The following is a 16,007-nucleotide window of genomic DNA, read 5'->3' on the forward strand; positions in this document are numbered from 1 at the left end:
AATTAGCCTGGATTATGGCACCGTGGCCATTTCTGATAACTGTGACCATTTCTTTGTTTATTGATTTCTCTGTTGCTGGTTAGACCATGAACATACTTGAGTGATTTGTACTAAGATGTCTAACCTGTCAGAAAACAGGTAAGAACTATTACACCTTAAAAAACGTACTAATGGCTAGAAAATTAACTCCAAATAGCATTCACCTAATGTCCTATTGAAGCAGAACAGCCTCAAGAAAGACAATTGCATGAATTACCTACTTATCCCCTAGTCAGTGGCAAAGGCACTGAAAGACACTGGTTTAGCAGAGCAGATGAGATGTTTATTGTGATTTCCTCCACCCTGTGTCAGTACTCTGACCACCAAGATCTGGGTGAAAAGGAGCCAGCTTGTCCTTCCGCAGCTTTGCTCTCTGAGGTCTGAGTAAATCAAGACTTATGGGGGAGGTTGGCACAACAAAATTGACTTGTGAATCCTGTCTAGACCATATTGATGTAAATAAGATGGCTTATTCACCTCACTTTCGGTTAGCTGGTTGCAAACTTTAGGGAATATAAGTAATAGATAAAACTCAGATTGACAGTTGGTAGTAAGAATATTTCCCCCTTTTAATGAAACAGACTTCTAGATGTGAAAGAGCTATTTGGGATAAATCTTCACATCAGAATTATGCTCTGGAGCTGCAATAATATATCCCCCGAATTTGCTATTCAGTATTTCTTGACATTAATTCTGATGTCATTTGGGTGCTTAGAAACCAGGTTTCGCCCTTCAAAGTGCATGTGCTTCATGACTCATGACCTAAATGCCATACAGCTGCATCAAAATCTTAAAGGTAAAGATAACTGGGTACTTACATTTCATTCAGAAGGGTCTTGCTCTCTCAAGGGTTGTGCTGTTTCTTCCTGCTTTACTCATAGTGCTGTTTTCCTCTGTTAAATGTTATGTGGCTTCAAATATCTATTACCGAGAAGTGAAAAGCTGGATGCTGATGAAGCTGGTTTTCTTGGACATCATTATGTGTATGTCCACATCTCTCCACTCTAAACAGAAAACAAAGTCCATTGGGCCTAGCTGGTCATGTTATATACCAAGGTATGCAACTCTCAAGCAAATATTTTTTGGAAATGATATTTTGTTTTGTTTTGGGTTTTTTTGTGCCAAGTTTGTTTTTTTTTTTCTGTACCAAGGGTAGCTACTTTGCTCTATACACTACCTGAAATAGATAATAATTCATCTGGAGACACACAATTTCAGCACAGCACTAAGCTCTGAAGGTCAGAGAAAGGGAGCTGCAGCTTGTGTGTAGCTATGCTACCCAGCCTACTGAACTCCACTTAAGTGTAAACATCTCATCTTTTATTTCTATGCAGTAGAGACCCCACTGGTCACTATTTAGAAGCCAATGAGTCCTCTTGGACTCATCAATAAAGAGACTACCTCATTCGGTTGTGTAAGAATGGTGCCTTTTAACTGTAGTCTTGTATTCTTTCAGACACAGTGTTTTCTCATGACCTAACAATTCTCTCTGTCTCTGTCAAGGACTACCTAGTTATCAAGTTCTGTGAGGAGCTTAACGTAGTATTTACCAATTGAAAAAGCTGTATGAAATGTGTGCCATCACTGAGTGTCCAAAAATGACACTGAACAAATGCAACTGTTGTAACATACGTAAACAGTAAACCATGGTACAGTCACAAATCTCTCAAAGAATAGCAAATAACAAAAGAGAGCAACCCAGTAACATTAACCAAGGCAGTCTCAAATAACAAGCCTTAGCCTTCTTGTAAAAATGTGTTTCAATTTCCTAGGATTATTCCAAAGGAAGGTAAGTGCTGTGAAGCTGGCTGACCAGCGTTCATGGCTAGATGAACTGTTTAGGTGTGTGGCTTGATCAGCCAGCTGGGAAAATGCCTTCTCAGTCCCTCTATGCCTCTGCTGCACCTTGCAGGACTTGTTACCGTCCACTCAGGAAGGCGTGGTGCAATCCCCAGTATCCTGCAGAGCCAAGGAGCTGTGCAAGTAAAACAGTGTAAGCATGCCTGTGCTCAGTCCCTTGCTGTGTTTCTTTAAAAGGTATTTCTTTACCTACCAGGATCCATGGCCTTGGTCACACGTCTAGGTTCCCTGGAGATTATCTAAAGCCTTAGCACTCTTTTCTTCATAACACAGCTGAACTCTGCATGCTCTGTTGGGATATAGCCAAAGTTTGCAGTTAAGTATTTTGAGTTTGCATTTTTTTTTCTCTTACTAAAGTACCAGTCATTGCTGTTTCCTGCAAAGCTTGTGTAGGTCAGGTGGAGCTTGATGGAGCGGACTGTTCTATTTTGCCAGCCACAAACCACTCCACTGCATTTGAATTACATTAATTATAAGCTAGAAAGCTTGGTTGCACAAATGTGGCTTTTCAGGAAAAAAGGGGATGCTTATAGTTCTCCAAAACAGGCTGTTGGCTGTTCTGTTCTACTTCTTTAGTCATACAGCTGAGTGGTGTTAAGCATTTACACTTCTGTTAAATATTATATGGATCAAAACAAGATTATTTGAGGATGCAGATAAATGCTGTTATGGCCATGCAGAGCAGGTAGAAGTCTGTGACTGAAGGGACAGCTGGCTTTAATGTTCCTGCTCCTGAACACGCATAACTGCCATAGGCAAACATGGTTTAGGGAGAAGAGGCTATGGCAGTGAGCAGCTGTTCTACTAGATGTGTCTTTAGCACTTATACCTCCTTAGCTTATTGCGAGCTAAAACGTCTCCTGTTCTACTAGGTGTGTCTTTAGCACTTATACCTCCTTAGCTTATTGCCAGCTAAAACGTCTCCTGAGGCATGTTGTGGCCTGCCTTGGGGCTTTAGTTTCCTGACCACGCAGCTTGGACACCTGCTACAACATGCTAAACCAAGCTGACTTTCTGTTCTATGAAAAGCAGAGCAGAAGGGGTAATTAACATGCAACTTATTTCCCCCCCCCACAATGAACTTGGCATCAGTTCAGAAACAGTCACACCCTGATTTTCTGAAGCTCTTTCAGAATCTGCCTCTCTTTACTTCAGCTATCAGTGTTCTCATGAGATGGAGGCCTTAACAGGTCCATCATCCTATGAGGGAGGTTGGCAGAGGTTCTACAAGCCAACAGCTAGTCCACCACAGGGCCTGCTTCTGGAGACCATACCTGCAAAATGTGCCTACGCTGCTACTTTGATTTATGCTGTAGCTCATTCCTAAACATGTGACTGCACTCATACTATTTTACTGTAAGTGTCTCCGGTATGAGCTGCCTAGCTTGAAGAAAATGTTTCAGCTCCAAAACCTCAATAAAGAAAGGATATGAACCCATTTTTTTCATTCATTAAATCTTCAAAAGTTTCCTGTCCGTGTATAGTATTAATTGACTCAGAGAAAAACTAAAATTTATGTATTTTATTGAGTTTTCTGTGTCATGTGGAAAGCAAGCTTATTATACTAGAATGGTAAGAAACATTTTCTAAATCCATGTTTATGAACCAAAGCCAAATTGTCTTAATAATAATCTGTACTTCATGCTTTCATTTGGCAACTGCTTGAAAGAAAAGTCAAGGTACTTGTTATTTGCTGGCCAGGTCATGTTTCTATGCATAAGCCCTGCTGGGATTTAAATACTGTAATTTTAAAACTCCAGCTTTGAAAACTCCAGTTATGCTAGTGGAAATTTTGTCCATGGAAAAGCATTACTGGTCCTAACCAGCTGTTGTTTAACCTTTTTTTTTCTGATTGGCTTAAAAAAGACTTTTTAAAATAGCAGCCTAAAATCTTACATTAGGCATACAAACACAGATTCTGGATGCATTAAAATGTGCCTTTCTGGCTTGCTTCATTTTTCTCATTGGCACATTTGCTAATGAAACAGTTTTGCTTTTAGCTGTAATTTAAACACAGTTCATGTGCATGGTTATTCTGACCTTGTGTATTCCGTTTATGCTTTCATGGGAGACAACCGTGTTGATTTTTGTAATTTGTATTAAAGAAAATTCTAGCCTCACATTTTTACTGGGTTATAGCGGTAAGAATTAAAGAACTTCTGTGAACAGTTACACAGTGGTTGTTCAATGAGCCATGCCTAACAAAGTAATAAGGTTTAATTAGCCCAACCTAATCTGACAACTTGTTGCTGGCACACTATCTGTTAGTACAGCTGGCTAGCGATGCATGTATGCATATGAGATAAAGATCACTCCTTACAAGTTTTCTTTGCTTTTCAAGTGTTGTATGGTTGAATTCTTGCAATTTCAAGCTGTCTTCTCATACAAACTTTGCTTCACCCCAACTAATTTAGAAACAAGTCTCAGTTAATAATATTAACATATTCTTAATTTTGAATTTTGAGAGAGGCTGTTTTTAAGCTAAACACTAGCAATGCCTATACAAAATTCATGTTTTATGTGTTTGAACATGGCAGAAGTTCAGATCATCCAAGAAACCACAATCTAGGTGAGGCCAAGACCTAAGCCAGTAACATCTCTAACTTGTAACGTGTTAGGATGCAAAATCCTTGAGTACAGTGAAGAGGTAAGCTTCTCAAGGTATTATTAGGCATGCACAGAGATAGTCACATATTTAAGCTTACAACATCTTCATTTATACTTTCAAAAAGGCACCTTTTATTCACATGTTGGTGTTCATAGTAAAAGTGCAAGATCAAAAAATTGCCTTACATGGATTTCCAAACCCACAACTGTAAGCAAAGTTTTCTTTATTTTTTTGCCAGATTCAGTTTGACCTACAGCACAATCAGTGATGACCCCTGAATAGTGAAAGGACAAGAATTAAACCTATGTTCAGCAACCCCAGCTGGTGGCAGCCTCTTGCCTCCCTGTGCTTCCCAGCGAAATTCAGAAGGACTTTGTGAACGTCCTGCATCCACTCAGTAATAAAGTCTTGTTCAAATTCTGTCCAGCTGTGTTGTCCAATGGTTTCTTGCAGCAGCCTTATAATCAACCAATATGGAAGAGAAATGTTAAAAACTTGGAGGTTATAATCAGAAAAAAACATTGTGTTTCTAAAACTGTCCTTCTGTAAAACATATTTTACTTTTATAGAGAACATAGTAAACAAGTGTGCTAGTGTATTTTCCTCACAGGTTCTTACCCCTGTGCAGCAGAATCTTAGAATAATAATCTAGGTCAAAAGAAGCCTCCAGAGATCACCTAGTCCAGCCATCTGCTCAAAGCATGCTTACTTAGATCAGGTTCCTCAGAGGCATGCCTCCAAGGAGGGGGATTTCATGATCTCTCTGGGTAATCTTTTCCAGTGTTTAACCATCACATGGTAAAAATTATTTCTTAGAATTTTCTACATTCAAACTTTTCATTGATCTTCTCTTCAGTTTCTGCCAGTTTCAGCGTCATGAATCTCTGTTCAGAAACTTCTGGCCTGCCATTTACAGATAGGGCATTGCATTTGCTCAAGTAGACTTTGTTTGGAAGTAAATGAAAGAAAACCTTCATGGACCTCCTGCTCTTCTGTCTCTGTCAGGTGAGGTCTTTGTGTATCCAGTTCCACATCAATGCTTTGCTCCCCCAGGAGATCATTGCAAAGGCACTAGAAAGGCTCAAAGGAGAGAATAAAATGTCCTTTTCCCCTTCCTCTGCCATGACCTGCTTGTAAAACCTAAATATGAAGTCAACACTGCTGGTGACTACCTTAAGATGAGCCGGATTTCAATTACATTGCTGCTTTTCAGGAGATGTTTAGGTGGTTTCCATCTGTCAACCTGTACTATTTATGTAGGTGATGGGAGTGAAACCTAATTACTCAGTGAACTTGGTTGCTGGCCGTCATTTGCATGATAGTGAGGAATAGAATTCACACCTGAGTAAGAAAATGTCGTGAAAATTACCCAACTTTCCATAGAATGCCATTGATACTTGTTACAGAGGTTTATTTAATGCTAGTTCAGATCTAGGACTGAACTCAAAGACCAGCATGCAAGCAATGAGAAAAGGGTTTTAATTTATGTTTTTGAAGTAGTTTCTAAAGAAAGACTGGGACACCCATTAAATCCACAGAGTGCCAAAAATAATTCCTCATATTTGCCCACAGAAATGAGATACAAGGCTTAGGTCTCAGTGGTTAGCTCAGTGGTGCCAAACTCCATGAATACAGAAGTGTTTAGAGAGACTGTTTTCCCCTTAAACTTCTCTTGACCTTTCAGCATCTTTCACCACCTAAATTCCACCTTTATCCAAAGCACAAGTCACATCCAACTGGCTGCTTACGAATGAAAATAGAGCTGGATTTCTTGGGAGATCATGGAAGAACACTTGAGGATCAAACTCAGTAAAAAAGAAATGAGAGATAAACTTTGCCTTTACTGTTACAAAATACAAAGATGGGACATATCAGACCCCTCTTACTGCTGCTAAACTAATTTGCTCTTTTAATTTTGCTGTGCTGATTTAAATGAAGATGTATATCTGTGGTGCCTTCATCTGTACAGCAACACAACTGCGGAAAAGACATTTTTTAAAGAAGCAGAAATTAAAATTATGTGCTTATCCCAACTGTGGTTTTGTCTTCCTCTTTTTCTTAATTTCTTTTTAGTGCAGAAAGTGAATTATTTCTTTAAGGAGCCTCCACATGTTACACTATCCAAAAAATGACACAAAAGTGAATCACCTCAGATTGGGATAGCTCTGAGTTTCTTTTATGATTCATAGGACTTCATTGAATGAGCTGGATGCAAATGGGTCTAAACTAAACATTGAGTTTAACTTCACTGTACCAGATCTACGAAATCAAAAGAGAGAGGTATCAATCACCTCTTTGGGCTTGGCAGAGAGTAGTCTTTGAACAGATACTGAAGTGGAAATTGCTGGCGGTTAGAACAGATATAAATATGTCCTAGAAGAGAAACTCCTTTTGCTGCAGTGCTCTAAAAATGTTACATGGCTTGGTGCAGGAGAGGCCCATGTACTTCTGAAATAAGGAAGAAAGAGCAAGAAGTGATTGCATCACATCAGCTGCCAGCTCCTACACGTGAGCTTTCCTTAGAGAAGGGAGTTCAGGAAGCCTGCCCCAAAAACTCAAGGATCTGCAAAAACTAGTCAAAAGATTAAAAAAAACCCAACCCTTATCTAGGCTATAAACATAGCAAAAGACAATGCAAACGTAAATTTGTCCCAGTCAACCTTTGGACTCCAAGAAGCAATAGTGCACTTGCACTTGCACGGGTCTGAGCCTGTGCCCTGTAACTAATCAACATCTGACATTCTTCCCTACAATAATTTCCTTTGATTCTCTTTCCATTGGCATCATGTTCTGGCTTATTTATGCCAAAAGCTTGAACATCTGCTAATTAAGTTCCAGTCAAGCCTTAGAAAGACTCAAAGTCTATAATTGCGTGGTGGCCTGCCCAAACAGATAAGCTAATTAGCCCCAGTGTACTGCTAGTCTGCTCTCAGTTTCCTGCTTCCCTGTCTCATGACAGGTTCAAGAAGGACCTCAGCTTATACCTCTGCCTCTCACAGCACAATGAGGGCATCTTGGCCACCGTGGCAATCTCCCTCTCCCTGCCATCTGCTCTTATAGACTTCTGCTTTTTTTGCAGGGAAACCCAGTGTTCTTCACGACATGACATGTTTCTTCACAGAACCTCCAAGAGCATTTCTGTTTTCTCACCATTTCACAAAACCAGCTATTTTTCCAGTTCTTGCTCTGGAGAGAAGTGATTCTCTTTATCAGGCCTGCCAAACCCACTCCTTTTACACAGATGAAATAAGAAAACGTAGCATAAATAACACAGGTAGCATGGTTTCTAATACAAGTGTTTTCTCATGTTCACACCACTTGCAAGATGCTCCCCTAGCCAAATTGTTCTCTTCTCCTCTTTGTTCTATTGCTTGCACTCCACACAGCATAATGCAACCAGATAAGAAGTAAAAACAATCCTGGAGACCATAAATTAGCTTCTGAGGAAGGTTTCTTCCTTTTTCTCTTTTTTCAATGCAGGCATCTAGTGGGTCGGGTGCTTTAGAAGCTGTTGTAATAAAAATCTGAGATGCATTTTTCAATTAACTCAAAACAAAGACTTACAGGTCCATTTAAACTGAACAAATCTCATAAGAAATGTCAAAATCAGCTACCCAGAGGGAACAAGATATGAAGAATGGGGTGGAAAGCCTACAGCTCAGCTAGAGCATGGTTTGCTTATGGATCCACCCACTACTGATGGTCAGTGTAACCCTACTTCTTTTCCAGCCCTTTTCCCCAGACTGAAATGGCTTATGACTGAAATTGTTTCTGATTTATGAAGCTGTTTCTGATTTATGGCAATCACAGGTTTCTGGATGTTGAAGCAGGTGGCTATTCCTGGAAAGCTGAAGTAGAAAGAGCTAGTGAGATGTTCTGACAGTTCTATAATTTCAAACTCTGAGGCCATAATCTAGAAGCATTTCTCAGAAGGTCCTCGGGAAAAGCATCCTGTGAACCTTTATCTGGAAGAAAGCTGCAGCCGAAGTCTGGAACCAGGTAAACATCACATGCACAGGAGGGAAGTTTTAAAGAAGTAAAGGTGTGAAAAGCATCAATACTTATAGTGATTGACTCACCTGTGTGCATCAGCATTTAATTATCATAATACTGTACCGTCTTCATATGTATTTTCCTAATAGGAAAGAAATTTCATTCTATGTGTAAGACAGAAGTGACCAAACTATGTTATGTTTGAAGAAGAAAAATGCAACTCTTTGCCAAGACTTCGCAGGAGTGAAATAACCACAGACCTTACATTCTTCCCAACAGATATTTTTTCTCCTAGCCAAATGAGAGAGCACAAGCCAGGAGTCTAATATACGGCAGAATTGCTGAGTTAATATTATGGCTCTCCATTTAAAAGGCCTGGAAATTTTTGTGTGAAGTGCATTTGTTTTGGTCTGGTTTTTGCAGTCTCTTAGCAGCCAGTGGTATGATTAAATACACTCCCTTCCAGAAAACATTTTCTAGATCCATTCCAACAATGAAAGTGTTGATGCCTTCAGACCCCCCATTCTGAGCCCAAGCCATACCTCACATAGGAGATTATGTTGCTGGTAACTCCATCTGACATATGCCAGGGATATTCATGAGGTATTTGGGGTTACCAAGGCTCTGTGTAGGCTGCAGGAAAGCACTACCTTGAGCAATACATCTTTCACAAGGGCTTCCTGGGCCTAGGTGTTAGTGTGATTAGCAGGTGATGGACACTGGCTGTGTGGATCTCAGCCACCACACGTTCATAGCTGCCAAGATTCTGGTGGTGACAGAAGCCAGGTTTTTATCCGTAAGTAATCATCAAATTCTTCAAGAGCTGAGAAATTCACATAGTATTGCCCAGAAATATCTGTTAATTACTAATTGTATGAGAATTGCTAGACAGTCTGGATACATAATGAAATACATGACATCTGATTTTGAGAAATCAGACACCCCTAAGTGATGGGTATGTGACATGAATGGCACTATTTTCCCATAGGGATAACCATTTTCCAATTAATGGGAATATGGGTGTGCTGATCAATGAAGAGCACCAGGAAAAGCATGCTGTCATTAAGGAGACAGTCTTACCTCACCATCCCTGAATTATCATGGTGTCAATCCCTACCAGAACTTTATAAAACTTACTAACATTTTTCTTTGTCATTATGTCCTAGAAGTGACATGCATACATTGTATCTGCATATATGTATATAATATATAAAATATATATAAATACATATTATAAATATATATTATATATATATAATATATATATATTATATATATAATATATATAATAATTATTATATATATAATAATATATATATAATAATATATATATTATTATAAAATATATATATATAATAATATATAATAATAATATTATATATATATAATATATATATTTATATATATATAATATATATATAATATATATATTATATATTATATTATTATATAATACAAAATATATAAAATACATATTATATATGTATATAATACATATATGTACTGCAGACAGTATCATACAGTACAAGAACGCAATAGGTTATTTAGTATCAAGACAATGTTAACAGGATGTGGCTATTTAGCTGTTATATGTTAGAAAACAAATTAAAAGGACCTAAATTATTATAAGAGCCTGCGATATCTCTTGTCTGATGAGAAACACTGTCTTGCAGAAACCATGACTGCCCTGGATTTGTGATACTCTTAAGGCTGACAGTTTTGGGAGTGTTATGCAATCCTTCTGTACTTGTTATTTACCACACAAATTTGCTGCATGTTTCCAGTGATGGGCATTCCCTGATTTTAGTCAAAATAGAAAGAAAACCAAGTTAAGACACATGTATATGGTTGCTACTCCGCCTTGTAGACAATTCCCTACCAACTTGATATTTTTTGGTTATCCAGATCTTAATTCAGCTTAAATTTTCTCCATCTACTTTCAAATGAATTGAGCAACAGGGTTACCCCTCAGTGAGATCTGATTAGCAAAATGTCATTTAGTTTTGGTTTGGTTTTTTTTTCCCAACAAATGGAGACTATTGATCTGAGGTCCCTGAGGTACAACAAACACAGTCTTTTGGTATTTGCCTACAGAGTTGTTTGTCATTGCAAAGCTGGACTTTGGCACACTGTCCTGAATTAGCCCTGAGATTTGCCAAGGGTTTTTTAATTATTTTCTGTAGAATCTGTTTATCTGTATTGCACTAAGACTAAGCTCTTTTATGTGTAGAGGTATGAAGCCAACTGTTCGTTACTACATATTGAACAGACTAAACACAATTATGAGTAAAAAACTTTTGTCAATAATTTACATGATTTTGATGAGGGCTTTGAGAGTGAATGTCAAGTGTTGCACGGATGGCAGTTTGATATACAAAGGTTCTTATGCTCCTTATTGGTACATTTATAGCTACAATTTACTAATGTTGATATCAATAACTTAATTTCAAAGAAAGTAAAGATCCCCAAACTAATCAAAATAATTATATTTTAGAAATATTCAACATAACTTTCAAGTTATATTTTTCACAGATATTTTAAGATACTAAAGTCTAGAAATTTGCCATTTATATTTTACTTCTTTTCTACCAGTTTGAGATTCTGCTGCAAAAGTTTTAATCAATCTGTAACTTAAGCACTTTCGTTGGCTTTCTATATTTTACTAAGACATGCTAACGATGTTGATTTAAAAAATTAAAGAAAAAAAATAAATATTTACTGACTGATCTGTGCTTCTTTTCACAACTGTACAGCTATCTAATGTAGCTGGTATGTTAAAATCCTCTCAGTTGTCTCACTATAAAACAACACAATAGCAATAATTTAAACTCAAGAAACCTTAAAAGTGAAAAGGTACAAACATCAATTCACAATATGTTTTTACTCCATAACAGTAATCCGCTCCTACCATTTAGGAAATTGACTTCTCAGACATTACCTGCATTTTCTATGTGGCTCTATGATAGTTTAAACTATGTTAACAGTCCCTAGGAAAGCTCTGCTCTTCCTACTGAAGAAATACAAACTCTCCAGGGTTATAATTTCTTATTCCTCCTCTTTTCTGCTGCAGTCTGACATGTCTAGCTGGAAAGTGTTATAGTAAACATGGCATCAGTAGGAGAAAAGAGAAATGACAGTGATGATAAATCTGTAATAAGGAAACTGGTGTTATGCCATATACTGCTCCACCATACTTTTATCTCTGGGCATTGGCAATAATAGCTGTATTAACAGGATAAAACAGAGTCTTTTTGATGCTATGGCTTCCTTGCTTAGCAGAATAAATATTATTTGTAAAGCAAAACCAACCTTCTTGTCTTCATGAGGAGGGCTTCCTCTGAAGAAGAAAAAGGGAGGCAAGCTAAACCATCTGCACTCATCTACCCTTTACATTGCTGTATCTTCTAGCGTCCCAGTCACTGATCCTGCAGCTTCACACCATACTTGGTTAAAAACCAAATAAATTAATGGAAATTCATCCAATATTAAGGGAACCTGTATTTAAAGCTGGTCATCAAGGTTAGAGTATTAAACGGACAGGATTTATACCTTACACCTTCTTTTCCTTGATTCCTTTTTCCTGCTGTCCAGTACATGCACCTTGAGTGTACAGCAGTAGCTACATTATCCAGAGTCTTCGAGCCATCTCAAATAACCCACAGGAGCATGTCAGGAACAGCTTCTTACAAAACTGGTGAAAAATGATCTGACACTACAAGCTATCTCCAGCTATAGACTGGTGGAAATACCAGTGACTTTTAGACAAGGAAAAATAGGGTTTGTTTTTTAAAGGATTAATAATGTATATAAGGATAATGGGTGAAAGATGAGCACTAGTACATAATCGCGTGCATGCACAGATGTTTCGCTGGATGGCAGGGATTTAGCCAGCAATGTGTATAAGTGCACATTTCCTGGTGGATCATTCATTTTTCACAGGGTTTACAATTTTTCCTATGAAAAGGATGGTGCGGGTGTATTTATCCAGAATTGCCAGGAGAAAAGGCCTGTTGAATCTAATTCGAGGTGGATGAGGAAAATCACCAGATCGCCAGGTAATCTCCTTAACCGTGGCCCCAGCTGCTTCGGTGCCGTTTTCATGAACATTCAGTATGGCTTTGTGGATCACCTGCAAAAACATGAAGCCAAACAACCTCCAGATGACAACCTGGCAAGAAAAGAGCAGCCTGCCACCCTCCTTGTTCTCACCAAAGGGAGCCCTGCCTGGAGCAAGACCCAGCAGCACCAACCTCTGGGAAGGTCATCACCAGACACTCCCCTTCCCACTGCAGCGCAATCAACTATCAGACCACTCCTGCTAGCCTCCTTCACTGCATGTGCAGGGAGTAACCCTCAAACAGCAGACAGCCAAAGAGTGGTCAAGATGACTGTTGGCAAGAAACTCTGGTAGCAAAGAAACCTGGTAATTTAGCCTAGGCTTAGTTTTGCCTTTGGCAGCTTCATGTATTATTGTGAATTTACCCTACCATCTAGCTGAAAAAAACAACTTTTTTGAAAGTACTAGAATGGCAGGAAAAACAGCCTTTTGCCCTTTGTAGGCAGAATTAGGGGAAATTTTACCAACGCTAATGTCCTAGCTTTGGGTAGTTTTGTTTAGTACCTAAAAGAACAGTTAATTATATATATATGTCTTTTTCCTTGTTCTCCAACCATATACATATAGCCTTGAAGCATGTTTGGCTTCAGATTTAGGAGATATAGGGAATGCTTTGCCTCTAGTCTGGCAGCTGTTGACGACTGAGTGGTGCTTCAGAGAGACAGGGATAAGCTTTTCATGGGATATTAATGTCGGGTTCCTTGGAACAGACAAATCCTGTGGTCACTGTGTTTCATGTGCCGACTTACTTTTGCAACCATTAGTCCAGGCTCCTCAGTAATCCCTGACAGATCAGCTTGTTCAGTGAACAGATCAATCATCCCCACTTGTTTGACTATGCTTTTCACATCATATGTACCAGAAATACAAAGTTTTGGAATGTGCAGATGTATTTTCCTGTAAAAAAAGACCACAAATGGGGACAAATTGTCATCTAGGTAACACTCCTTAATGGCTTCAGTATAATGACACTTCACATTTATTTCCTAAATGTTGAAAGTCTGCTTTCATGGTTCAAGTAGCACTTCTGATCAGGTTAGCTGTCTAATGTGGAGGGTTGGAGCAGAATGAGCCTGTGTTATCCTCTGCCTTCACGGTGGGGTGAATACCACACAACTGTACCAACTCTGTGGCAAGCAGGGAGCAGGGCTTTTTCAAGAAATCATAACTAGTTGTCCTAAGGCTGTCTGAATATACAACAGGGCTTGGGCCACCGCAGGAGTAGCTGCAGTAATGGTGAATGAGTAAAATTCTTGCTTTTACCTATAAAAGTGTCAACACCTAAACACACAATAGCTACTCCATTATAGTTTCGAAACGCCCTTATGAAACAAGGGTCTGCTATCTTCATTCTGGTGCTAAGCAACTTTTGGTTGAGCCAGGAACTCAACCCTAGGTGGATAGCAAGTTCAATGCCCTATTTGTTCGCTAGACACAGTTCTTTGTAACTTTCATGCTAAGAAAGAAGTCCTGCATAGAGAGGTACCATTAAGTGACCAGAGTTCAGTAGAATAACGTGGCCTTTGATGTTTCGTCTTGGTGAGATAAACTCTACTAATCTATAGTATGGTCACCTTTCAGCAAAAACACTTGCCTGTCTCGGAGGAACTTTCCCCATTTAGATACAGTCCTTTTCAAGAGAGCATCTTCCACTTGCTTCATCTTTCCTTTGTCAGGCAAAACAAATAATGCTGCAGCATTTCCATTGTAAGGTATCTGAACCAGCCAACAGGACAGTTCTTCATCAAAGTAAGTTCTGTAGTAACCCTTTCGATACATCATGTCAACTTTTACGGATGTTTCCCGATCCACAAAAAAATCCTCCTGTTTTGTATATGAAGTACTGAAGGGTTTCTCCCACTGGGCTTAGGGCAAAAAGAAAAATAATTCAGTAGAATACAAAGAGGAATGGTCATGGTTAATAAAACGGGATCTAGTCCCACAGCCTTCCTTTGGTTAAAGCAAATATCTTTTCCAAGCTGCTGCATCCCCAGGTGTTACAGCAATGCAGCTATTTGGTTGCTATTTCAGGTGTTTAAAGACAATTGCAGAAAAATAATATTCAAAACATCATCTTTCAATAGAGCATGAGCCTATAAAACATTAAAGAATTTACCAAGCTCAACAAAGATAATTGTTAAAAAAAAAACCAAAACCTTTCTTTCACTCAACCTGGTGAGGACACATTTATACTGACAAGGAATATACATGAGTTTATAGCAATATGTGGTATTTTCCAGATACTGAACTTGTTTTCCTCCATTTAAAATATCTAATCTACAGTTTCTTTCTCTTTCTCTTGTTTTCATTCCCTGTAATATGCAGCAAGCATCTAAGTTACAACCTTCACACCCTTTGATATTTCTTACCTTTAAAGAAGACATAGTTAACAAGAACCATTGTGGTGAAAGGATCAAGATTTTCCACTAGTTTAGCAATTTTCCCATTTGTCTTTCCCTCAATATAACTATTGATCTGATTCTCTGCACCAGAGGAGTTGTTAAAGTCAGTAGAAAAGACTTCAGAGTCATAAAAGCTTTTGACATCATCCAGAAACTTCTGCAGCGGTTTTAGTGTTTCTTCTATAAAAAGGGCATTGCCCAGGCTCAGCTGGAGTTCACTGTCTGAGCGATTCAGCATGTGGAGGAGTTGGCAGAAACCTTCATGTATTTGCTGCTCCTGAGTCGTTTCCAGGTTAAAGGCAAGCCCTTCCAGAATCTGTGTCAGTGTTGCTGACTTGGCACCGAGTGCCAGCATTGCAAAGGAAGCAGAGATGCTTATGGGTGAAAAGAAAATATTCTGATCAGTTGCTTCGGATGCAATCAGCTTGTAAAATAAAAATGCAAAGTCAGCATTGCTGGAAACTAGTTTACCAAAAGTATTGTTCTTAGCTGGATAAACTCCTTTCCCATGAGAACTGTGTCCTGGGTAATATGTCCCTTTAGGTTCATCCTGCTTATTAGGATAATGAGGATGCTGATGACAGTGGGCAGCAGTATACAAACCAGCCAACAATAAACATAAGGAGAAGCTGGGCTTCATTTTCCTTTTAATTGTTTCTGGAAAACAGATAAATGTAGAAAACATGACATGGAAATGAATTTATTCATTCTGTGTGTCCAGCCAAGCAAAATGAGGCTCTCAGAACACACCTGTTCTCTAAAATCCCAGACTTTTATATTTCACATTCTTAATACATGCCAGTGATCCCCAGAAAGAATATGCCTCCTGATACACTACTTGTATAACCAAGTACTCTCTCAAAAGCTGTCATCTGGATCATATTGACTTTTAAAAAATAGGGTAGGACTGAATTTTTAAAAACTTGCAAATAACTGGAAGATTATAACCTTTTTCCCAGAGTAGGCGGAGGAAGTTGTTTTTGCACTC

At 38.6% G+C, this 16,007-nt stretch overlaps 1 protein-coding gene across 1 annotated transcript in view; it reads right to left on the reverse strand.

Annotated features, from left to right (window-relative positions):
* The window catches only part of LOC308221233 (alpha-1-antiproteinase-like), a gene marked incomplete at both ends in the record, with an annotated part of 34,754 nt that extends 19,027 nt beyond the window's left edge, over positions 1-15,727 (reverse strand). Inside the window, 5 exon segments of the mRNA XM_080618219.1 lie at positions 12,430-12,629; positions 13,367-13,514; positions 14,212-14,482; positions 14,987-15,683; positions 15,686-15,727. Of these exon segments, the coding sequence (XP_080474345.1) occupies positions 12,430-12,629; positions 13,367-13,514; positions 14,212-14,482; positions 14,987-15,683; positions 15,686-15,727 (1,358 nt within the window).
* Between the last annotated feature and the right edge of the window lie 280 nt (positions 15,728-16,007).

Source organism: Psittacula echo, assembly GCF_963264785.1.
Source record: "Psittacula echo genome assembly, chromosome: 5".
Classification (NCBI taxonomy): domain Eukaryota; kingdom Metazoa; phylum Chordata; class Aves; order Psittaciformes; family Psittacidae; genus Psittacula; species Psittacula echo.